Here is a 25,377-nt window from a genome sequence, read left to right as displayed (position 1 = left end):
ACACTTAAATTAGTGAGCGTTCCGACCATTCGTTATTCCGTAAATTAGTATTACCCGACTGTAGCCACAGCTCTGCGGTCATTCAGTCAGGGTCTCTAACTTTTTAAGATGTTATCTCATAACTATTTAAATTAATTTGGTCGCACACTCGCTTGCTCTTTCTTTATCTTTTCGGCACAAGAAAAACACATAAATGTCATTTTGGCGCTGGTCTAGTCTCTAGCTAGAACCAGCAACGAACATTAGTTGAGTTACGGTTCGGGTTAGCGTTTGGGTTTGGGTGAGTCAGTAATTGTAAAATAATAACACTTGACCCACCCTCACCCAAACACTAACCGCCACTCTAATCTAAACATTGTGCGTTGCTTGTAATTGTTTCAACGTTGTGCTAGGATTCTAGACCAGCACCGTCATTTTCACCCCTTAAAGGTAGTTGAACTAGTTTTAGGTGGGTCCATGAAGGCCTAATTGAAACGTTAGTGTATATATATGAAGTAATAAACAAAAGTTAAAAATTAAACAGTTTTGCACTGAATGTATTTAGACTACATTTCATTTTAACATTATTTGGACTGAAATCAGCAGATTTCCGAAGTTTATTTGTAATTTGCTGTCCGAAATTCCATGCTTTCCGTGGTCAAGCACGCCAAGCAAAAACAAATTTAGGGGTCCGCGGTAAAAAAGTACAAGAACCTCTGGTCTAATGTTATGCTATTTTTTCGTGCTTAATTTAATAATTTCCAAATATTTTTGAATGATACATGTTTAACAGGATTTAAAACTAATTGGCTATGTTAAAACTTATATTTGCTATTTTCTTTGGTTCAACTTTGTTGATGAGCCAAGTACAATCACAGCTGCAAGAAGTAACCAACCAGGTATTTGTTTTTGGTGCTGGTCTAGAATCCTGCCACTTTGTTGGTGCTGGTGTACAATCTCACCACGTTTTTACAGTCACAAAACGAGTTGTCAAACTTAAAATTGCAAGATAAATCCAAACGGCCGAACGCTAACTCACACCTTACCCCAAGTAATGTTAGCAATATACACTCCTGACCAAAATCTGGTAGGATTTTAGACAAGCACGTTTTTTTTTTATAAATGTGCTTTAGTTGTAATTGCAAGAAAGTGTTATTGCAAAACAAAGGTTTATATATAAGGGGATAAATAATACTTGACTAACCTGAACCAAACACTAACTGAAAATCCCTCGAGCAGTTTTACTCTCAGCATAGTTGCATATTTTGTGGAAAGTCGATGTAAAATGTGCTCAGCAGTTAATTGCTAAAATGCAAAAAAAAATCCATCGTGCTTTCTGTTTTTTCGGTCAAGTACTTCATTTTGAGCTATTTTTTTTTTTAACTGCATAAGCATCTCCCCCACGCCAAAATTTCTAATCTGTTATATATTGTGTATAAATGGTTCAAATAATCTTAAGGATTATGAAACACATTAAAAGCCATAGTTTTTTATACATTTGTACCTCAGTAAAATAGCTACACAGTTTTTTTTCTATGTATTTGTATTATATTTTCCTTTCAATTTTAATTACAGGTTTTTCCTGGATCAAAATTTAAAGGCTTCGTTGCAGCATTTGCTGACATCAACAATGACAAACATACAGATTTATTTATCGTGGGTATGTGATTTGAGAAGGAGTTTATTTAAATGTATTTGGTCTACCCAATGATATTTCGTTTTAGATCAAAAAAAGGTTTCTGTGCTGACTGGTTCACCAGAAAGCACAGGCAGTTTTGCTCATTTACAGACAGTTTCATGTAATGAAACAAAACAAATCAGTGCTGTTTTTCCAGCAGACTACAATGCAGATACCTTTCTTGATGTTATAGTCACATCAACAGGTAATTTTATTTAATTGTTTTAGTGACTAGTACATCGTTGAGAAAATGTGCACATCCGCTTCAATGTGAGTGTAATTTGGCGCATGCTGATTGACACTCACCAGCCTGACTGGGGTGTGGCCACTTTCCAGTACTATTGTATTGTGGCATACTAAACTCAATTTGTTGATCGGTGGCAAATCATGTTAGACATTTTTCGATTGAGGGGCAATTACAGAAATTGCCAATGATGTATTATTTTTATTGTACTCGCCTTTGCGTTCAGCAAAATGATTTAAACAAGTGTATTGCACATATAAATCCTATATATTCAATAGTCTGGTAAATAATTGAGGCTGGCCAAACAAGACCTATGCTAAATCTTTGTTAAATTTACTTCGTAACGTTTTAAAACACTTTATGTGATGTTTACTCGTCTTAACAGATGATAGTGTTGTGTCAATGTACATCTTGTTTGGTACCGATGTGGGCTCACTGTCACCAAATTGTATACCCTTACCTCAAAAGTTGTTGGATCAACCATTACTATTAGATGCCAATGCTGATATGATCCCAGACTTGATTGTGACTTATGAAAATCAAACCAGGTTTGTATGTTATGGCAATTAATATAGAATTTGTGTTGAATATTTTTACTATTTGACTGTTTAACAGGGTCAAATTATAAACTGGTTTTCTCTGTGGTTGTGTAACTATTGATTTGTTTGATTGCAGACAATACTTACTTGGGTGGAAGCAGGACAAAACTTCAGAATGGGATTTTAGGGAGCAGAAATTCATCACTACAGACAATGTGGAGAATTTAAGAGAGGCTTTGGTACCCCACTCTAATGCTTTTGTTGATTTAACTGGCGATGGCACAGTGGAACTTGTCATGTCAATGAAGCAAAATAACCATCCTTTATTTGAAGTTTGGCAGGTGTGTTTTAATAAAAAAAATAGCTTAAACGATAATGCATATCCGCCCTACAGCATTAAAGAATGTTAAACGCTCAGACACCATAAAGCAGGGGTGGGCAACTTTTTCTAGCCGCGGGCCAAAACCAAACTCAGAACTTAGGTCTCTCTCTGCAGGCCATTAAATTTAAGCTGTGTAGACTTAACACATCTTATTATAACACCTGCAACGACTGTTAATCAGGGATTACACTAGGGTATGCTATCTTATATGAAAAGGGGTCTAAACTTTATGTTAAATACAATGCAGAAATAAGATTTGCACAAAAGGCTAAAAAAATTTGCTTTTACTTAGTTAAAAAAGCCAAAAAATATGAGAAATTGCCTCTTTCCCAGTTTGTAAAATAGGCTATGGGTCACATGATTTGCGATGGATGTTGCCCTCCCCTTCGATAAAGTGTAGCTTAAGTTGAGGTCTTGCAAAAATTGTTTATTGACTAATGTTTTATTTAGAGTGGCAAAGCTGGTTTGCATCTTCTCTCCACAAGAAATTTTACCGAAAATTTGGAGGTTGGTCAATCTGTGTTTGTTGACTTTGATGGTGATTCTGTACAAGACCATTTGCTTCCTGTTTGTGAAGTTCAAAATGGAAGGTTTGACTGCTCTATTTTTATTTTTAAATTTAAATAAACAGTTCCTGACTAAAATTAATTTCATCCAGGTGTGTGATGAGTAAAATATTAATGTACAAGAATGACAAATGGGAAGATGTGTTGGTTTCAAACGGTGACTTTAACTTTATTTCAAAGGAATTAAGGTACAGTAATTAGCAAGAATTCATATTTAGAACCCCATATAGGTGCCTAAACTAACTGCATTTCTGCAGTCATTTAAATCAGCCGATAACCCTTGTGTATGGCGACTTCAACCAGGATTCCTACATTGATTTCTTGTGTGTTACACATTCCAAGTTTTCAGATTCATCCTCAACAGCTTCTGTTTTGTATGGAAAGGATTGCAGGTACTGGATATTTCAGTTAGACATCAAGCTAACTGCATGTTTTAATCTCTTAAACCCTATAACTATGTCAAATAGTTAATTTCAATTTTTGCCAACATTCTGATTGTTTTCAGTGCTGACTATTGTTCTGCTGTTGGTCGACAACTAGATTATGGCTTCCTGGTGCCCAAAAGTTCAGGGGCATTTTCTGCTGCCTTTTTTGATTTAGGAAATGATGGCAATCTTGATATACTTGTATCAATAGTTGCAACAGAAGAGTCGGAAGTAACTTACTCGTTAAATGCATACAAAAACACGGAGGCTCAAGATTCCTGCTTTTTGTTTGTGAAGGTAGACTTATAAGTTACTTTTTTCAAACCATATATAACCAACCTCAGTTAATAAGTACAGAAAGGTATACTATACTGTTTTTATTTGTATTATTGTTGTGTATACCTTATCTGATATAATGGACACCATTTTCCATTATGTACATTAATAACCACATTATATTGCTTTTAACTTAGAGTATGTCTGGAAGTACCAAAGCTGATACAAACGTAGCTGGCGTTACGATTTCCTACACAACCACCGATGCAAAGGCAGGTTAACTTATTAAAACTGTAACGATTGATTCTGTGCTTATACTTCACAAAATTGTATAAACCCTATAACCGGGTGATGTCGTTTACAGGGAGATGTCCAACGTACTAGTGATACACAACTATCCCAGACAGCTCACCTCTCTCTTCAGTTGCCCTTTGTAACGTTCGGTTTAGGTCGTTTGCCAAACTTCGTTGACACCTTGGAAGTGACAGTGCCAAGCTGCCTGCTTCCATCGCCACAATGCGCCGAAACAAGTAGGTGATAAGCGAGAAAGTTAGGGTAGGTTTTTTATCCACTTTAATCGGTCGTTATCAACCACTATTATTTAATGAGCTTTTGTTATGTCGTTTTTACAGCGTAAAATCTATCCTGAGAAATATTATTAAACAAATCAGGTCCTTAGCGAAATAACTAACTCCACAAGATCAATTTATTGTTCAACGAATTATTAAATGCGTACGACGTTTTACTTCGTGCGATGCGTATGGACAATTCGTGTTATAGTTGCGCAAAAGTGTATTGTAATCATTGAACAAAATAATTGGCCCTAAGCCATTGAAACCAAACATAATTGGTTACAGATCAATAAATAAGTATCTTCAGTAAATCTGAAAACAACAACGAGTTTTCACTCAAAGCACTCTCCAGTCGGGCGAAATGCACTGACATTGGCAAATGCAAAATCCCAACCCTGTATTGCATTTTTTGCTTATCCTTTTAACTGAACTATATCTTATGTCACTTTGTGGAATAATACCTAGTTAAGTCGAATGGTTTTTCGGCTGCAGAATGAGTTGTAATCATATTTTCTATCAATGGAAAGCACCATAATATTCATGGTAATATGAATTTGGCTCGTTTGTATGTCTTTTAGGGTGTTAATTTTTCTAAATGTGCATATATTTATCAAAAAGAGTTAACAAATTCTGAAAAGTTAAACGCCATTTGCATTGTCTATTTTGTTATCATTAAGGGAGAAATTGTCCTCTGTTGAAGACAATATAATAGGCCAATCTTTACAATGGCCACTGGCCAGTCTAGAAAAGTTTTTACCCTACCATATAGAGACCTATACTTAATTTAAAATGCTTTTACCAAGTCATTTCTTGTTTATACTCTAGAAAAAAACTCAACGGCCACCAGCAAGTCGTGGTCGATGCTGATCCCCAACTCGAAACTCTTTGTTGTACCCAGCCCACCCTCTGACCCCAGCAGGTGAAGTTACGTAGTTCCCATTAACATTATAACTGGTACTAAACTTTCTCGAGTACATATGACGGCTCTTGTATAATCTGTGAGTACTTAAGCAGTTTTTATATGTATGCACATTGCACAACTAAGTATTTTTTGCAGAAAGTATTTTCCTATTATCTGTTTACTCAAATGTTGTTGTACTATTTTAAAATAAACCTTCTAGATTCTAGAAGAATTGTAAATAGTGGCCAGTCAGTGTTTTAATAAATGCCAAAAAACGGAGTAAAATGCCGCCATTACCTATCATTTATTCCTCTTGTCATTTCTCGCAACGAATAAAACATTAAAATACGCTTACTGTCTTCGCCAGTTGGACGAACCAGCTGCTTGTGACTCCCGGCCGTAACGTGCTCACCACGCTGGCGGTCCTGCTCTCCATCTGCGCGGCCGTATTTATCGCTATCGTCGCCTTGCACTGCGTCGAAAGGCGCCAGGATATGCGCGAGCGAATCCAGGAGGCGCACCGCTTCCACTTCGACGCTATGTAGTCACGTATGCGGCGGGTTGCCCAAGTCGTGAAGTTATATACCAGCAAATCCACAGCAATCGAAGTTCGAACGTTCAACAGTCTCCGTGTACTGTGAGCGACCGACGGATGTGCAGAAACTATGTGCTCGACTACTCGTGTTGGTTGCCGAAGGCGGTCAAGATATCCGCCTCGACAAACGTAAATTTAAGTGAAGGAAAATTCAAAATTTTGTGAACCATTATATTTACTGACCGGCGTGTCTGCCGCCGAACGCAAGCGATATGGGACTCCTCTCGTCGTTAGTCTAGATTGCAGCAAGCCGGGAAGAGATTATACGAAGGTGAATTAAGACTCGACCGATTCACGATCGATTTATGGTTGCGAACTGGAAATACAGCCTCGCAGTAGAAAATACAGTACATTGAAATTTGAAAATGAATATGTTGTAACTTCAAATACACCTTTAATTAAACACAGCGTCAAAATTAGCAAATTACATGATCTAAGAGCCAACACATAACGGCCCACTTAGCTCCTGCTCACCTTGACATTGCCATGTTTTATCCTAAATGTTTTTGTTGGAATTTATACTTTTTCATAAATTGACGTTGAAAAAAAATCGACGTTTGCTTTTTTGTAAATTTTAATGACACGGGCGCCAAGGATAAGACATATGGGACAAAATGCTCATAAATTTAAGTTTTGTGACTCCAAAAACGTTTCATGGCATTCTGGCATTGCGTGCAACTGATTAGGCTAATCATAAAGCTTGGCTTTTATGTGTTTTTTACAGGGTCAATTGTAAAGTTTCGCAGGATTGCTTTTCTAAATAAATTTGTCAAGTTTTTTTCGAACTGAAGTTATGTTTGAAGTTGTTTAAAGAGTCTATAGTACGAATTGATGGTGTATTTTTAAACCCCAAAAAAGAAATTCATAGCCTATTCTTCAGTACAACAGGTGTTGGTCGAGTGTCACCCTTGATCTATTATGGGCAAGATAATACCATTGATAAAATACACCTATAATTGCGTATTTTTTTCTTTTATTAAAAGCATATTTGAAACTTATTTTCGTCAGTTTGTAAGACGACAGTTAGTTATCATTACACTCGCCGTCTGTTAGTCGCAGGGCGATAGCACAGAGATGCTTAAAGTCGCATGGCTCCGAAGCCACGGGTTTCCGACCAATGCTTGACGCGGAACAGTCTGTTTTGGATTGCACCAGCTAACGTAAAAACGTTTTAAATTGTTTAGACAGTACCAATACTCCAATACTTGTCCTTTCTTTCAATCTCTTGTCATATTCTAATGACTGTAAACAAATTTATGGTTGAATTCGGATCACTCATGCGTGATATTCCGATTAAAAAGAAGCGCATTTATTTATTACTGGTTGCAAATCCTTGATACGTAAGCAAACTAAATGGAGAATAACAACGGCGCTGTATCGGTTCCACATAAAGAAAGACGACTTTCTTCGAGATCAAACAGGTTGTACTAAGCATGTGTATGAAGTTATGTAAACGATTTTTTAATTTCACCCTTCTGTTCTGTTCTGTCTAGTGGAGATTCTGAAGTATTGCAGTCTTCCGAAAATGTGAGACCCCCCACCACAAGCCGGAGTCTTCGCAAAAGAAACACCAGTGTTTCAGAGGTTTAATTATGATTCAGTTTATATATATTAGTATACATTTGATTTAGTAAAAAGTTGGTAATAAACCACTATAGAAAAATAGCAAGTACGCTCGTAATTTTTTTCAACAAACTAAACCTGCACCGCCCAAAAATTGACATGAACCCGATTTTTTGAATACATTATAGTACCGGTGTGCACTTTGACCTTAGTTGTAGCCGGTCATTCCGACACCTGTGAGAGCCCTCCACACACTCTCTTAATAAAAATAAAATACATACTGCCTCTCTAGTCTGCATTCTGTGGCAGGTGCACACATATGAGATTGTTTTAAAGTGATTTTTGTTTACACCTCAATTAGTAAATTGCATACCAAAATTAAAAAAAGCTTGGAATTGTGGTTGCATCCCAAACCAGGTATATTAAATAAAACATTTGTGCACACCTTTGGACTGTCACTCTGCTATTTAAGATATACAGCCTCACCTGTATTGGTTATTATTTGCTTATTGTATTGCAGTCTATGAGTGTGATCCAAACCACAAAGCGGGCCATATATACAGCTGGGCGACCACCTTGGTATAACGAACAGGGCGAACGAAAGGAAGCCTTTATTATAGGTAATCTATCTCACACACTTTAGATTACTTTTGGTTTTATTTTATTGTCATTTTGCTTTTTATTAGGGGAAAAATGCAAAAATACTAATGAAATGATTTGTTGTTATTCTTTATTGATAAATTATAAAATAATATGATTGTCTTGTCAAAGGCTTAAGTGGTGGCAGTGCCTCTGGAAAAACTACAGTAGCAGAGCGAATTATTGAAGCACTTGACTTTCCATGGGTTGTGCTACTTTCTATGGACTCTTTTTATAAGGTCAATTATGTCACATTTCTCAAATAGAAATCTTATTTTATGCTACATCAGCTTGTTTCTTACCTTTTTTATTTCCTAACTTTGGAAAAAATCAACAATTTTATGTTACCAGGTTTTAACTCCAGAACAGCATGAAATAGCTGGACGAAATGAATATGACTTTGATCATGTTGATGCCTTCGATTTTGAATTGTGTTGCAAGACTTTGAAAAAATTAAAGCAAGGAAAGCGGGTTGAAATACCTATGTATGATTTCACAACACATTCAAGAAAAAAGAATACTGTAAGATTTTAGATGAACTAAAATTTTCACCCAAGGATTGCCGGCCTGAAATCTAATTAAATTGTTAATGCTGGTGCTTTGTATGTTTTTTTAGAAAACTCTATATGGTGCAAATGTTGTCCTTTTTGAGGGAATCATGGCGTTTGTCAAACCTGAACTCAGGGAGGTATGTTACTCTTGCCACATAATTATCAACTGAATTGCTATTATTTTACTCCTGGATTATTTGCAGCTTCTGGATATGAAAGTGTTTGTTGACGCTGATTCTGATGAGAGACTGGCACGCAGACTTCGGAGGGACATCACACAGAGAGGAAGGAGTCTGCAGGTGTGCCATACAAACAGCAACTAAAAATACTGTGGAGTGATAAATTTTACAAGTTGAGACCATTATTTTTTTAGTTATTTCATATCACTTTTATTGCAGGGAGTATTGCATCAGTATCACAAATTTGTAAAGCCAGCATTTGAGCAATTTATTGAACCAACTATACAGTACGCTGATATTGTTGTTCCCAGAGGTAAAATTTGTCTTACAGCAGAAAAAAAGATGGTTACTTTGACAAACATAATATTTTTTTATGATATAGGAGGCTCCAATGAAGTTGCCATTAACCTAATTGCTCAACATGTCCTCACTCAATTGGATATTGTAAGTACACAAGGGACATGACACTGCCTTTATTTATATTATTGGTTCACAAACGTAATCCAATTATTTTACTTTTGTATGTTTGGTGCCACCTTTGTTGGAATTCTGCATTAAATAATCCAGCGAAACTTAAATTTTCGGTGAGTCGCTCCTCTATACTGATGAGTAATGTTACATAAATTAAAAAAAAATACATCAACCTTTTAAGCTTATCAGCTATGTATTATTTTAATTTTGCACATCTGTGGATATCTAATATATTGAGAATGTGGTTAAAGGGTAGATATCATGGGTAGTTGGCTTGCGCGATGTGCATTCTTTCCTTAAGAGACATCTGTGCCGATCTATAATTGAACTAACCGATTTTTTGAGTTTTTTTAACTTTGAAATAGTTCAGAATAAACAGAATGAATTAAACCCACACTTTTTTTGGTAGTAGGCTTTACTAATTACATTTTGAATTAGATCGGATTATTATTTCTATGAACAATGTGGAGTGAAAATGTTTAATTAACCCTAATCCATATAAACACATAATGTTCATCTTACTAATGTTTAGGAGTCAGTTGGCTAATGCGCATATAGGACAACCGCTTCCTGATACACTTCGTGTACTTGAAGCAACGCCTCAAGTTAAAGGAATCCATACCATTTTAAGGTATCATATCACTAGGGATGTTCAAAGTAGAATACCAAGGTATTCTAGAATAATAGGTTTCGAATCTAGAATAACGAATCCAGAATAGCGAATCCTTGTATATTTTTATTAAATTATTTAACCTCGATTTTGTTTGGGGAATGGATTAATCTTTTTCTACCATACAGGGCCCACAATCACAGCAATAAATCGCCCAAACAATTTGCTAACATGTGTACATTATAATAAAAAATGTTTTACATTCTTAACAACTGTCATTTAAAGCAGTTGTGTAAACTGTAATACATGTCCACTGTTCAGGTTGTTGCCAAAACTTATATTTTTGACAATAGTGAGTACATTGCAACACTGCACACAGAACTCTTTAGCAATTTGGTACAGTATTTGAAAGCATTGTTGGGTCTCAGTGCTTCTTTTTTGACTAATTGATCTGTTATGCAGTCAAATAATGTAATGCACAGAATACAAAGTTACTATTGACATAACAAATACTTGACAATTTACGCTGTGCATAACTGCATAACCTCGCTGAATATTGGCCTAAAGTTGACCTTAAGTAACCCTATAGCGCATTTTCTCGATGGCCAACACGTGTTACTTTTGCAACTTACGCATTTAGGCAAAGTGCGAACTCCGCTCCTAACATTACACGTTAGTCGCTTGCCCAATAACGCTTGATTGACACTTTAATTATTAGACCGTACGAAGTAATTGGTCGCCCGAAAAAACGCTGACACTGCACTACCAGGTTACATTAAAGCAAGCACTATAAATTGGTCGCCGCAGCGACATGCCAACTTACCACACGCGTTTGTGCAATTAGGCGCAACAATCCACGGTAAAACATTAAATTATATCGGTTCCAATTACCCGAAATAAACGACAGAATTGGATTCGAATCCCATCTGGATTCGATATTCTACTTTGAGCATCCCTACATATCACATGAAAATATTTTAAATGTATCAAATTATTTTGTGTTCTATTTACTTTTTTGCTGTTCACATGCTAAACTAAACATTCTTGACTGAATTTTACTTTAGAAATAAGTCAACTGCAAGAGATGACTTTGTTTTCTACTCAAAACGACTAATGCGTTTGCTGTTTGAATATGCCTTATCTTTCTTACCCCACCAAAGCCATAAGGTGCAGACCCCACAGGAGGTCACCTATACAGGAACAAAGTTTAGTGGCACTGGGGTAAGTTCTTTTTGCATTGAAAAGATTTCCCTCAGAACACAATCCATGAAATTTAGAAGCAATTTCAATAAAAAGCCAGAACAGTTTAATTTAAACTAGACAAAAGGAAAGGAACTGACAAGTGGTGTCATTTTTGTGATACCATATCTATAAATTTTTTAGTCAAAATTTGGCCTTTCAATGCAATAGTAAAGTATCTTATCAGTACTTTTAACAAGAACCAACCTGGTGCAATACTTGATATAGGCTATAGACAGGGTTACCAATCCATGTCCATATAAGATTTGTGCTTATTTTAAATTACAATGTCTCAGAAAACATTAATGTGCCTATTTCTAAAATAATGTTTTTATTTTTTCTCTTATTTGGCAAGAGCCGTGAAAAGCATAATATATCCATCTTTTATTTATGCCATTAAAATCAACTAGATATCTTAATGCTAAGTATAAGAAATCCCACATAAAGCTATTATTTAAAACTGTGTTAGGTCCTAACTTTTTAACCTAATAACTTTGCTAGAAGCATCACATAAAAGCCGGCATTTTTGAAGAACTTTGTGTGGTAAACTATGTTATCACCAGGGGCAATAATCAGTCCATAAAAAAATACATAAATTTTTGATGCCATCTCTAAGTTTCCATGGCTCCCTTCCAAACAAAAATCCTGGATCCGACCCTAGTCGTCAGAGAGCAGCATGTTTCGAGCTCATCAGATGGTAACCCTGGCTATATTTAACACCAGCAACTTTTTATGACAATCTTTGAAGCTTCTTATTCTCTTTTAATCACATGTGGGTGTTAAAAATAATATATTAGCTTTTTATGTGCCTCTGTTGGCAATATTATCGTGTTTAAACCTGAAATTTTGTCTTTGTGAAGAAACCTTTTAATCAGGTCAATGCAATGTTTTGCTTTTATTTATAATTTACCTAAACTGACTATGGCAAGTATAGGAGTCAATATTACTAATGTGAAACAAAGCAGTTTCAGACTTTAAGGAATATTATTATATCTTTATATGTTACAATGAAATAACTTGTATGCAAGTATATAAAAGTAGTGGAAAATTGGCCAACTTAAAAAGGGATAGTTTAACAACCGGTATTCAAAACATAACCATTATAGTGCAACTATAGTTGAACTATATTAGTTATATTGTGGCTGTATTGAACATAAAAAGACTCCTTTATGAAAACAATTTTAAAAATACCTCATTTTTAAAAAAACATTGGCTTTGTATTTAAGAGTTATTGAATCAAAGGCTGGACATTTAATTTTTTCCATTGACCTATGATAAAATAAAGGATTTTGTGCGCATGAATTGATAATACAGAAGAACAAAAAGCAGTAATAAAAGTTGTGGAAAAAGTTAACTGTTTAATTATTATTTTAATTAAATTTTTCAGGTGAAATAACAGACAAAGCGTCATTTATGTACCAGTATGGCAGAAAGCTGGCGACTTGGCGACTATGTCAGCCGAAGAATCAGACAGAAAACCGAAGAAATTGTCAAAAAAAAAACAATTAAAAAATTTAAAAAAAAAAATTTTTAATTTAATAATTTTTTTTTTGAATGATCGATTTTTCAATCAAATATTTTTTTTAAATGTTGAATATGTAGGAACATTATGCACTAAAATTGGCAGGAATTAATTTTTTGTGGCATTCTGAAAAAAAGTGCGAATCACATTGTTTAGCAGGGAAAAGCCAGTGTTGGGCATATGTTTATTAGTTCAAAAAGTACTAAATTTGGATAGAACTGTTGTGTATTTGCAGTTATACTTGATTTGGCAAATACTTCTTTATTGAGTTGAAAAAGTAATCATGAAAGTTGCGATTACTGTTAAATAGACAGGTATGATATTGCATGGGCATAACGAGAATGTACTATATGCCATGCTGTTCCATCTAAGGCTTAAACTATATTTTGAGGTATATTATGCATACTATGGCATGTTGCACTTCACTATGTGACTCTAATTTCGGCAAACAATTTGTACTAATTTGGATTATGACACACCGTTATTTTTTTATTAAAAAATTCTCCCAGTTTAAAAAAAAATTATCCCAATTTTAAGATTTATTTTCTCGCTTTTCAATCTGACTTGCTGCATGTGTGCACATGAGTTCGCCCCAAAACAACGTATCTATGTAACAGTTTTAAAGTAAGAAAATCAGACATGTGCACCCCCAGTCCCCCAGACTGTACTTCAGCGTACCCCATATGTATTTCTCTATGTCAAAAAAAAATTTTGCGCCTTCTGCGCAACTTTTTCCTATATCATTTACTTCTTAAAAATCTTGTTTATCGCCTAAACATGGCAAGCTTGATACATTTCTTTGACAAACACATCATTTAGGTTTAGGGGCACGACCAAAAAAAATAAAGAATTTAGGCCAAAAATGCTTGTCACCTGTTATGTACACTTTAATTTCATCTGCTCTAAATACCCCTACCTCATAAACAATATCAAGATATTCTGCACAATATGGTATAAATAGGGATGTCAGATAATATTCGGTTCGGAGCCGATACCTCATGCCAAGTGGTAGTATCTTTTATCGAAAGTTATGGTGGGTTAAAAACTGGTCCTGGAAAAGGGCCTTTTCATTGTTTTATTTCTTGTTGGAGCATAGCAATGACGTCATTTGAAAATTTTGGGTATCTGTATCCGAATAAATTGCCAAGTATTAAACATCCCTAGTAACAACTTTGTAATAAAGTTTCGCATTGATGTATAAATCAGAAGCAATGGCCGACTTTTTGTTACTTTTTTTATGTTGCTATATTGTGACCTGCACAGTTTAGCCCCAACTTGAAACATTACTCAAAACCGTTGGAAGCCTATATTTTTAAGTGAAAAAGACTAGTGTGGATTGCAAACTGTTGCTGAAATGATGTTAGTTAGGTGTTGGATCTGCAACAATGTCACGAGTCCTAAATATTGAATTAGCTTGATATTGTCATTCCACACCGCATTATTGTTCAGACAATTTGTTATCACATGTATGTTAACTAGATTTTATTCAATTTAGTGTGGCCACTAAAATTTGAAAAAACCTTAACATTTTCCTATTGGTATGATTTTTTTTAGGTAGTTACCCATCCTTGTGTATCTATATATTTATTAGATGGATACCACATGCAAAGTTCATGTTCATATGTGTTACAGCTGTGTGGAATGTCCATTTTGCGTGCAGGAGAAACAATGGAACCAGCTCTGTTTTCCGTCACTAAAGATATCCGGCTGGGAAAAATACTAATTCAAACCAATTTTGATACCAATGAACCAGAAGTAATTGTGAATGTGTAACTTTTTTGAAAACTTTTACATTTTAATTATTTGTATTATTCTTGTTAGCTTCACTACATAAGGGTTCCAAAGAAAATACACGAAGATCATGTTATATTGATGGATGCTACAGTGGCAACTGGTGCAGCAGCAATGATGGCCATTAGAGTGCTTTTGGATCATGAAGTTAAAGTAAACAATGTTTTATATTTTAGCTTTCAGCAATTAGAAAGCAATGGAGTAGTTATTAAGTTAAATTTATTACTTTATTATCAAGTTCTTGTTTTACTGTATAACTATTCATGGTAACACTTGAACACCTGTCCTATATAACTAATGCGGTTGCTACACCTACCTACATAGTTAATGTATTGTTCAGGAGGAAAATATATTACTGGTATCCCTTTTGATGGCTGAAAGTGGGGTCCACTCTGTTGCTTATGCCTTCCCTAATGTACAAATAATAACCACTGCAGTTGATAAAACGCTGGATGCAAATTATCATATCATACCTGGTATCGGTAAGTAAGCATCCATTGGATTGGTGTTTACAAAATTTATAGAAGCTTACAGCTCTTATATGTTTCTAGGGAATTTTGGTGATCGATATTTTGGAACAGAATGAAAAAAATGAAATACAAAAAGATGAAGGTGCAATTTTGTGGTTTACTCCTGTATATGTTATGTAATTTCTGTTTTGCTTTAAAAATTGGTGGTTCAAAATACTACTGTTACTGTTGCACTACAAGAATCATATGTTAATAATTTGTGCCCCATTTATACTCATATCTGCCAGTTGTACAATAAATGCTTACGTACTGTTTTGTTAAACACATTTTCTATTAGGCAAAACAAAATACCATAGCAATAATGTAGTGTGATTTTGTAAAACAATACACAGGAAAGTATACATACAGCATTCAAATACTCCAAACAACAAAAAAAGAAAATCATAAAAGTCATATGGGTTCCCAACCTTTTTGTTCTTGTGAGCCCTTTTAGGTTTTCAATAACTTGCGCGGCCGCACAATTATAGTGTATGATACATAGACCAGAGTCAATAAAAAACACATTTTAAAATTTAAATTGGGGAAAAATCGAGACTATCAAAATTTGGCTAAAATGTCCGGATTTAAGTATGCATAACAAGCTAAGTTACTGTTTTGAGCACGCTTATAATCAATTGAAAAGTGTAATGGTGACGTCATAAGCACGACTGGTTCACTGCAGCAGAAGCCACATAAATACAAATGTCAAATACTACTTGGCTACCCCCTAGACAACTTGTTGTGAACCCCTTTGGGGTTGCGAGACCCAGGTTGGGAACCACCAAGTTAGAAGAATAAAAGAAAAGTTCAATGCATTAAATATTAAAAAAACAAAGCAAGTGTTGATTAACATGGATGCTATGTGTACATCATTTCTGCCATCACAGACATCTTTTGTGGGACAAATAAAACGTTTTCCATGTAAGCTGCTAGTGCATTTACAGAAGAGTCAATAGGCGATGTAGCAAGTTTGTTTAAAGGAGACAGTTTTATGTTGTTTTCAGTACCAACAAAACTTGCCTCTTTAGATTTTTTATACTTTAATTCAACAGTGCTTTTCACATGAACTGTTTTCCTGTGACTGACTGCTTTTGTGATTTTCGATTTGTTGTGTCCTTTTGCAATATTTTGTATACTAAAGTGTTTAAACGACAGTAACATGCCAGATTCATAAAAAGTTCCGAACACTTTGGAAGTGCTTTTTGGTTTGTCTTTTGTACTTAAACTCGTTTTTGTGCCATCCTGAAACAAATTGTTTGAGCTTCCCAGGCAAATTTTACTTGCTGTCCGTTGTTGTTTTATACCCAGCGTTTCGAATTTGGACAGGCATTGAATTAGTAAAACTGCTTCATCGTGAACAGAATTGTACTTGAAAGTAAACCGTGCTGGTTTTATAATTCCATTTCTTTTAGACTTCATTCTTTTATGGTGTCTGGATTTACTTTTTTTACCAAATATATTCTGGTCCAGAAAAGTTCTGGACTTGGTGCAAATACGTGGATAAAGCTTTGGCTTCATTATTATAACTTATCATAGCACGCCAACTCTATCATTTTCCTGAAAAAAATTTTCCAAATCAATATTTCAGACAAATCAGTAAGGTTGTGGTTGTTAGCTTAGCATAATATCCTTTGTCCGTTCGTAGTTGTAACAACGCAAAACGTACATTTTAATTCCTACACAGCAAGTAGAAATACTAGTTAAAAAAAATAATAGCTCAATAAGTTTTAAGTCTGACTACTACCTGCATCAGCACAATACCTTTCGCTATAGTCCAACCGTCTTGTTGTTATGCGCCAATACTATGCGTGACGTAACCTTCAATTGCGCTGGCTCATCGTCATCACGAAATAACGCAGAGCTGTCGCTCAAAGCTATATTTAGTCAAGACATTTCGCAACGCGTTTGTTACAGACATATGTTACATTATTTGTGACTTCGAAATTCGAAGCAAGAATGCATTTTGCCCAATTGCATTAAAAATTTGTGTGATTCATTGAGAGGTTTTGCGCTGACGATTACTCTATCATTAATGTTGATTCGACGTTTCTTATGCGACACTTAAAAATTGTAAAAAATAGTTAGAAAGGGCATAAAAATACTATATGTGCATTGTAATAAATTTGGTGATGTTTTCTTTTAAGGTTTATTCAAAAACTAGTTTTTTTATATCATACATTATAATGTTTCTATGAAAAAACATACCGGAGTGCCCTGGAGTAAGTCAAAATCCTTTCCTTTCCACGCGCTGCTAAGAGACTGTGTCTGTGGTAAGTAATTTAGTTTTAAAAAATAATTATGAATACAAACCATTTTTAAGTCAATTAAATAATCTCTGGCATTATTTTTCATTGCATATATTTATATTTCTTTTCGTGTGTTTCAACATTTCCGTTTATTGCAGTTTAGAGGCCGTAACTTTTTACTCTTTGAAGACAATAAGTCAAGCGACAAGTATGCAGAACGACGCTGGAGAAATCGTTGATCTTTACATTCCTCGTAAATGCTCTGCCAGTGGACGCATCATTGCATCCAAGGATCATGCTTCTGTGCAGGTAAAACTTTTAAAGGCACTCCAGCCATAAGACCGAAATAAGAACAACATTAACGTCGGAATAAAACACTAAGAATAGGACCAAACTAGGGCTTATACCTAGCCTAATAGTCATAATAACATCTAAATAAGTCCTTGGGGACAAACAATCTGGTGCCAAAGCAGTGCATCCTAACGCCGGCCAATGGCTCCTGATCATACCATACCCTCTATAACTCTGTATTTGGCTTTAATATGTTGTTGGTCTTAATAGTATATTATTATGCTTTCCATTTTGTTGCCTTGTAGGCCCTATTGTGTGTTCTTAATTAAAGTTTCAAACAAGAAAGAAATATTGGAAAACTGATCTATAATAATAATACTTGACCCACCCGAACCCAAACACTAACTCGCAGCCTAACCCAAATAATGTTAGCCATATAAACCCCGAACAAAAATGGGATAGGATTCTAGACCAGCGCCAATGTTTTATACTAATAACGGAGTGTTTGCTCTTCCAGCAGTATATATAATAGATCGATGTTTCGACGTGCTGGAATAGCAAACACTCCTTATATATTATGCCTGGCAGCAATAGCTTATTTCTTGTTCTATACTAATGTTAATGGTTCTCTTAGTCTCCTAGAACTTATTCTAGGTTGAAAATTAGGCCTGTTGCGGTGCAGGGCACTATAGGCCACAGCCGTGCTTTTAGTGAACAATTTTTATAAATCCATTCAATCGCCGCCTAGTCGCTAAAATGCGCAAATTGTCAGTCTCTTTTATGGTTTTCAGGATAGTACTGCATTTACCGCCCACCTGTCTGCATTATGACACTTTATGCCACGGGCACGGGGCATAACTCTCTAGCTAGGTATTGCAAAACCAAAGTGTCACTATTTTCAAATATTGTTGCAGATTACTCAAGGTCAATTTTAGGTAAAGTAACAGTAACGAATTAATAAAAAAATTCCAGAAGTCATTTTGAAGAATGTAGTAATGCTTGTAGCATTTATTTGGCTCGGCACAAAACAGAGCTAAATATATAAATACCTTGGTAAGATCAAGCTTTGTGCCTAACTAAGTTAATTTTAATTAAAGTGCATTTATCCTTTAATTAGTGGCTGTATTTGTTATTAAATGGAGAAGTAAAACAAGTGAAAACATAAACACAATGCTAGGTATTTTTATAAGCAGGGGGTAACAAAGGTTGAGAGCCTTTCAAACCGGGGCCTCGATGTAAAAAAGATCAAGAATCACTGATCTAGGGTTGGCAGCATAAAATTTTTAGGTGTGCAATCATTTTTAAATTAATCTCCACGGTGCACCTACCACATGCAGACTGGATTTACTGTCGTGCAAATTTTGACAACTTTATTACAGCTGCACAATTCACCTGCAAAATATATATCCAGTTTTCAATCTGAAACATGTATTAGTATTCACTGTTTTCAACTAATACTGTCTTGCCTTCAGTCTTTTTACCAAAATGACTTCATCTAAAATGGTTTAAACAAAAGCATATTTTAGTAAAACATACTTACTTTTGTTTATTACTGTGCAAAATATTGTATGGATTGGAAATAATTTACCGTTTTAATATAACTTTCTAACGTTCTTTTTTGATGCCAATGTTTGGTCTATTAAAAAAAAAGCTTGCAGGTGTGTTTGCCCTACTTTTCACAGTGAGATAATGACACTAGGACTTTGACTTACATAACTAATGTCTTGGAATGGGACTTGCTTAAGTTGAAAATGGCTTGTTGGGGATTTGCAGTAAGTCATTTCAGAATGATATGTTTAATCTGATTAAACAAGAAATTGAATCTAACAATACTTTTAACCACCTGAACATAAACTTCTGTGTGTGGAATCATGGCTAACCCACACCTCAGCCAAAAAAAATGTGCACTAATATCTATAAATACAGGGCCGAAATTTGATGTTTTAAGTCTCGTAAAGAAAGGACAGTAGGACACCTTTGCCCAATATTTAGCATATATTGGAGAACTTTGTTTATTCCTGTAAATTTCCAACATTAATGGTTTAATTTAAGGTGCTAGTAGGCTGTTTTGTTAAATTGTTTGTAATTCCATCATTTTTATTATTACAGTTAGCGATCATCGATGTTGATGAATTTGGCCGTGCAATGACTTCATCGCGACCATATGCCATTTGTGGGGACATCAGACGTATGGTAAGTTATGAACAGTATTAATTGGAGACGTGTATAGTGTATAGCTATTTTATAACTACTAAACTGTGTATTATGTCATTAAGTACCCCTCTAAAAAGGTATAAAAAAAGACGTGAAGACCCCCGGTTAGCTGTTATCAAATTATGTGGTAATGCATGGGCAGTAATTGGTCACTAACTTAAAAGAAGAGATATTTTAAATGATACAGAAACATTCAAAAACTCTTGAAAGATCTTTCTGTTTATAACCAATGACTTCATCCCATTTAACACAATACTGTCTTTTACAGGGAGAATCTGACGATTGCCTCATCAGGATGTCTATGCGCGACGGTATTGTTCCAAAGTAAGTCTTGCTCATTGTACCAGGCCTTAAAAATTAAAAAAAATATTTATCTTTGATTGCTTTTGTTTATTTCAGGAACTTCAACACCAAGTAAAGAAGTATAAAACAAACGTCTTGCTTGTCTTTTTGTGCGATGATTTTGCGAAGCATCGAATAAACGACCCAGCAAGCTTAAGTAATCACCTATGTATAAAGTAACAGCAGACAAGCCTAGACAGATCAAAAATTTCGCCAGTTTAAATTTCAAAAGGTTTCTTTTGTTTCCTGTAGCATAGGTATTGCACCGATTCACGTGTCTTGAAATAAAATGTTATTTAAAAAAGGCAAAGTTTTAAAACGGGCAAATTTGTGATTTGTTTTGTGGTGTAACTTTAAAACGATCGATGGTCAAAATTTGTTCATTTCATAGCGGTTCGTTTGAATTTAGTTATCTTTTCATTAACAACGACACTTAAAAACTCGAGAACCAGTGCTTTTCGATCAACTTCAATGTTTATTGAGTCTTTGCTTTCCCCTGTAAAGTCTCCGCGTCGAACGCAAAAGTCCGCACGCCTGCGGTTGCGTAAAGCATGCAGCACGCGACCGCAACTCCGGCCTGTGTGATAAAGTGGTGCACCCGCGCGTCCACCTTCATATGGTAGAGGCCCAAGGGCCCGGCCAGCGTTGCGTTTTGTGCCACGGTTAACACCGCCGTGCTGACTCCAAGCGCGAACGCGCCGATCTTGCGTTGTGCGCTGCTCCTTCCCAACCAACACTGGTGCGCAGCGACCAGCTGAACAGAACCGACGCAGAGAACGTGAAAGAGGGGGCTTCCACCCATCATCGAGATCTGTGTCGTGCGTAGCTTGTGCTGGTAGAAGCGAAAGTAGAGCACTTGTGACGCGAAGTCGATTGCCACTAAAGCCTGTAGAGGAGTGTAACAAGTGCAAACTTAGCAATAGGCATACACAACAATACCCTAAAATTTTGTAGTGGCAGTTTCTTGTTATAAATTTGGTAAATTTAAACCATGTAATATAGCAATTCGTACAACTGTTTTAGAGCTTTGCTATTATCAAGCGATTAGGTAAAATCATCAACCGTATTTTTTCAAGAAAACTTAGTATATATGTAGACCTGTAGTCGACTTTTTCCACTAAAGAGCGAACAAGATGAATGAAAGCATTGTCTAATTAGCAATTGTCTTTGTCACAAAGTAGTCTACAATAAATGCTACAGCGAAGTCCGAAAATTAATTTAGTAAAAAATCTATAGATCCTAAACATGGGCTACCATATTTTCAGGACCCAAAAAGAGGACATTTTCGTGCCTGTAAGTAAAACGAAAGTAGAATTGTTACGTTTGAGAAAAACGTGCCATATCCACAAGCATGGGCGCCCGCACGGAGGGGCAAGGGGGGGCACTTGCCCCCCCCCCCCCTGGAATTTCAAAATGCGATTATTAGTATTATTAGTGTATTATGTATCACTTATGAAGGTTAAAAATATTATACATTATCCATCACCTCCAGTGGCGTATCCAGGGGAGCGGGAGTTATTACCCCCTCTTTTTGTAAGTAATATTATCGTTTTTTGTTCGTTTTTGTCATGGTTTAACAAACTGCTGGAAGCGGCGTGCCGCTAATATCCTATGTTGGTGTGACATCGACATTTGTTTAACTGAAGCAGATTCTTAAAAGGAGGTATAATGGTGACTGTTGTGCGCGTTTCAAAGTCTCCACTCTTATGTAATGATGGTTAACGCAAAATTATACTCTTTTAAGCATATTTTGAGACCACGTGCTAAGTGTGCAATGGACACAACTTTTTTCCCCTCAACCACAGCTTGCAATTTAGCTGACTTGGCACACAGGTCGGCGCAATTGTTGCGCTAAACGTGGCATGATAACACCCGGGAAAACCGATCTTCTTCGTTCAGTATTGCAGGTGGTGAAAGGCGTGCTTGTAATTTAGCGCTAGTTCCGTTCATGGAACTTGAAAACTGTGCTGCTGATAGTCGAATTATGTATGATTCTACCACAATTAATCACACTTATTTCACGGTCTTGGTTTATTTTTTTGCCTGAAGTTAACGATTGCACACTGTGGTTTCGCAGCTGGCGCCTGACAGGATTGTTAACGACGCACGTGGTCGCTTTGCTGAACGTATTTGGCTGTTTCTGATTAGTTTTTTTATGACGTCTTGCAATCACCATTCTATGACGTCATACTGTCACTGTTTGATGACATCATTATTCATTAACGTCATACGAAAAATAGGGGAATTCCCTAAATTTAAAATTCATGACCCTCCTTTTTGATTTTCTGGTTACGCCCCTGATTGCCTCCCTTGGAAAATTTTCTGCGGGCGCCCCTGTCCACAAGTATTGCATTCAGCTTCGAAATTACCACGTCCTTTTCTGAAACAAGGATACCTCTGGCGTAGCTTCAGTAAACAGAGTTTTCCTCTTCAGCATTATAATGTATAAATAATATAGAAAAATGAAAAACACCTGTATGCTATAGACCAGTGGTTCTTAACCTTTTTTCAGCCGCGCCCCCCTTGGTAATTTTCCTATGTTTTACGCCCCCTCCTCCACGAAAAGCAATTCGACTTAATTAAATATCAGTGCGACAACTTGAAAATAGTGAAGTTTATCGTTGGTCGCGCGAAGCGCGAAAAAAAATTGGGTTTAAATGAAACTGTAAATTCGGGAGGTTTTTAGCATTGGACACACAATAAATTGCTCGTGCACCAGCTGATTTTGACAAATGTATTGTGAGGGCATTTACTCCACAGTTGTAAGGCTGCGATGTCGAGCACAAATAAAAATGTAAGGGCAAAAATTTTGTGAATGGTGGATGAATTTAATCGTTTATCTGTAAGTTAGCAAAATTGTAATTAAATAGGGCCGTTATACCTTTTTTTTTGAAATTTTTTTGCCGTTTTAATGTTAAAATTGGCAAAAACAGAGTTTGTTAAGCGCTGTAGGAGTGGTGTCAACCTAACCAAACCATTAGAATCATTGCAAAAAAAATGCTTAGAGCTAGCGCCCCCCCAAGAATTGCTTAGAGCCCCCCTAGGGAGGCGCGTCCCCCGGTTAAGAACCGCTGCTATAGACTAACTAGACAAACTGCTGTAAGAAATAAAACATAGCCTACCATAAAGTAAAACTGATAGTAGGCTAGGCCTACAAAACTCACACCTTTGCTTTATTAATCGGCCTTTTGAAATGTGAGGTTCTGTTGCCATTTTTCGGGCGCAATTTTTGCTCATGACTACAGTATTTTTTGAAAATAAATACAACGTCTCGCCTAGTCTTGTTAAAAGTATAAGCAACTAACTTGAAATGCCAAAAAAGAGTACATTTGGACACTTTTGAGCGTCCTCGGAGGACCATTCATTTTTCTTGAGAAAAGAGGACAAATCCTCCTAAAAGAGGACATATGGTAGGCCTACTAAACACGACCTACCCGTCCAAGATTAACTGCGTATGACTTTGAACCGTGCATAATCTTGCGACGCTGCTGCATGTCGGGAACCCCGATCATCACCAGTAACCCGCCGATCAATCCCGTCGAAGTGAGGATGTGGTGCACGCTTATGTCGCTGTGCATATGTGCAGGGTAGTCGCCTAATGAAACGAATCTTTCCATTATCAGGGGAATATATTTTGTTTTAGAAAATATAATCTGAAGAAACGTCAAGGCAGTGTTGCAAACAAGTCATTTCAAATGACCTGTAATTCCAAGTCCAATCATAAAAAATCAAACTATTAAAACTGATAAACTCGCCCGATAATAACAATAACTCAACTAAACAATAACTAAATAACACAACGCGACATATAGCAAGCAAATTGTTTAGTGTGCAAAACTTAACGTAAAACCCAATTTTATAATAAAAAATGCGTAATGAAAACACTTCATTTTAATCAAAGTCATTTGTCCTAAAGACTTGAGTTAAAAACAATTTAAAACAGTGACTTAAGTCAAGTTATTACAACACTGCATCAAGAAGTTAAATCTGGGTATATTTTAATTGTTTAAATTTATATAATCTAAAAGAGTATGCCTTCAAGATATCTTCAGACATTAATTAGAAAAAACAAACGGTTGCACGGACTTCATTACCATTTATACCCTCGCCGAATGGATGGTAAACAATCAAGTTTAAAATGCAGTAGGTGACAATCATTCCCAAGCTGGATTCTTCGACTCTGCTGTTCATCAACAAACTGCAACACACGAAAGTTAGGAACACTTAATTAATATTCTTAAACTGACCCAATTTTGAGGTCCCGGCTGCACCTTAAGAGTAGGCTACGAAAGGAACGCAATACATGCATTGCTAATATAGAGAGCGAGCATCTGTATTGTGAGTAGGCTACAATGTGTTTGCTAAGCGTGTTGTCAAACTGTACAAAATAAGCCTCGTTTTCCTTCTTCCGAAATGCAATGCAGCTCAAAATGTTGTTTAAAACTCAAGATAAAAGCTGACAACGAATTTTTTTAATATACTCTTAAGTACGTTGCTTTATCTTCCACGTTATGTCAGTTAAAAAAAACTAAGAAATAGAAAACAAAGCGTCCAGTTTACTATCGCAATTTATGCTCAAGGCAGAATGTCAACCTGCAATAAGAATTATGCGTTTCTGCAACTCAACTTACCGAAAGCCGAAGTAGAAAAAGACCAAGAACACGAGGTAGATTGTTTGGATTGGTAGACCGGCGTCCCGCAAATGTAACGCTCTAGTTTCAAACGTCGCAATGTACCACACTGCCTCTGCCAAGATGCACAAAGAAAAGAAAACCCTGTAATCGCACAATAGACTTTTAAAGTGCGAGTTTGTACAATGGTAGATACGGTAACTGGCGAAACTGACCTGCATGATTTGAACATAAAACGATCAAATCCTGGAACAGACTGAGTACCTGCCATCTTGTACCAATACGCTTTCTTTCTCTTAAGGATATAAGCTTTCAGCGTGCACATAAGCTATGAAAAGTACTGTTAGGCGATATTACACAGATTCAGATTTGCCTGGCATGTGGTATTACTTGAAACGCTTGGTTCGCCGGTTTAGTAAATG

The 25,377-nt window shown here is 36.0% G+C and overlaps 4 protein-coding genes across 6 annotated transcripts; 3 read left to right on the top strand and 1 right to left on the bottom strand.

Moving 5' to 3' along the window:
• The first annotated feature begins 738 nt into the window (after nucleotides 1-738).
• On the top strand, nucleotides 739-7,130 carry LOC146147181 (T-cell immunomodulatory protein-like). Its single transcript, XM_083387413.1, has 13 exons — nucleotides 739-878; nucleotides 1,555-1,639; nucleotides 1,704-1,862; nucleotides 2,287-2,449; nucleotides 2,577-2,781; nucleotides 3,273-3,412; nucleotides 3,481-3,576; nucleotides 3,646-3,780; nucleotides 3,894-4,110; nucleotides 4,287-4,365; nucleotides 4,458-4,619; nucleotides 5,487-5,580; nucleotides 5,930-7,130. Exons 1-13 carry the CDS (start codon nucleotides 792-794, stop codon nucleotides 6,105-6,107), a joined length of 1,800 nt encoding a protein of 599 aa, XP_083243539.1. The 5' UTR covers nucleotides 739-791; the 3' UTR covers nucleotides 6,108-7,130.
• Nucleotides 7,131-7,449: 319 nt separating this feature from the next.
• On the top strand, nucleotides 7,450-15,737 carry LOC146147180 (uridine-cytidine kinase-like 1). Of its 2 annotated transcripts, none has more exons than XM_083388582.1 (16): nucleotides 7,450-7,578; nucleotides 7,651-7,741; nucleotides 8,241-8,340; nucleotides 8,492-8,598; nucleotides 8,711-8,881; nucleotides 8,976-9,047; nucleotides 9,114-9,209; nucleotides 9,309-9,402; nucleotides 9,472-9,533; nucleotides 9,862-9,869; nucleotides 10,093-10,191; nucleotides 11,235-11,391; nucleotides 14,564-14,686; nucleotides 14,753-14,875; nucleotides 15,063-15,204; nucleotides 15,274-15,737. In XM_083388582.1, exons 1-16 carry the CDS (start codon nucleotides 7,511-7,513, stop codon nucleotides 15,306-15,308), a joined length of 1,548 nt encoding a protein of 515 aa, XP_083244708.1. In that variant the 5' UTR covers nucleotides 7,450-7,510; the 3' UTR covers nucleotides 15,309-15,737. The 2 variants fall into 2 exon arrangements, with proteins under 2 accessions (XP_083244708.1, XP_083244707.1); XM_083388581.1 differs by lacking the exon at nucleotides 9,862-9,869 and adding an exon at nucleotides 9,657-9,673.
• A 1,640-nt stretch (nucleotides 15,738-17,377) lies between these two features.
• Nucleotides 17,378-20,485, top strand: LOC146147179 (small ribosomal subunit protein eS21-like). 2 transcript variants are annotated; one of them, XM_083387420.1, is made up of 5 exons: nucleotides 17,378-17,501; nucleotides 17,636-17,786; nucleotides 19,878-19,961; nucleotides 20,251-20,306; nucleotides 20,382-20,485. In XM_083387420.1, exons 2-5 carry the CDS (start codon nucleotides 17,688-17,690, stop codon nucleotides 20,398-20,400), a joined length of 258 nt encoding a protein of 85 aa, XP_083243546.1. In that variant the 5' UTR covers nucleotides 17,378-17,501; nucleotides 17,636-17,687; the 3' UTR covers nucleotides 20,401-20,485. The 2 variants fall into 2 exon arrangements, with proteins under 2 accessions (XP_083243546.1, XP_083243547.1); XM_083387421.1 differs by lacking the exon at nucleotides 20,382-20,485 and having other exon boundaries at nucleotides 20,251-20,310.
• Nucleotides 20,486-20,799: 314 nt separating this feature from the next.
• LOC146147178 (uncharacterized) lies at nucleotides 20,800-25,226 on the bottom strand. The gene is made up of 5 exons (XM_083387932.1): nucleotides 25,171-25,226; nucleotides 24,956-25,099; nucleotides 24,419-24,522; nucleotides 23,759-23,919; nucleotides 20,800-21,210 (listed from the first exon to the last, which is right to left on the bottom strand). Exons 1-5 carry the CDS (start codon nucleotides 25,224-25,226, stop codon nucleotides 20,800-20,802), a joined length of 876 nt encoding a protein of 291 aa, XP_083244058.1.
• Nucleotides 25,227-25,377: the final 151 nt, after the last annotated feature.

Source organism: Ascidiella aspersa, chromosome 4 (genome assembly GCF_963924565.1).
Source record: "Ascidiella aspersa chromosome 4, kaAscAspe10.2, whole genome shotgun sequence".
NCBI classification, from domain to species: Eukaryota; Metazoa; Chordata; class Ascidiacea; order Phlebobranchia; family Ascidiidae; genus Ascidiella; species Ascidiella aspersa.
The sequence above is the reverse complement of the archived record's forward strand: the minus strand, read 5'-3'. Positions and strand labels throughout refer to the sequence as shown.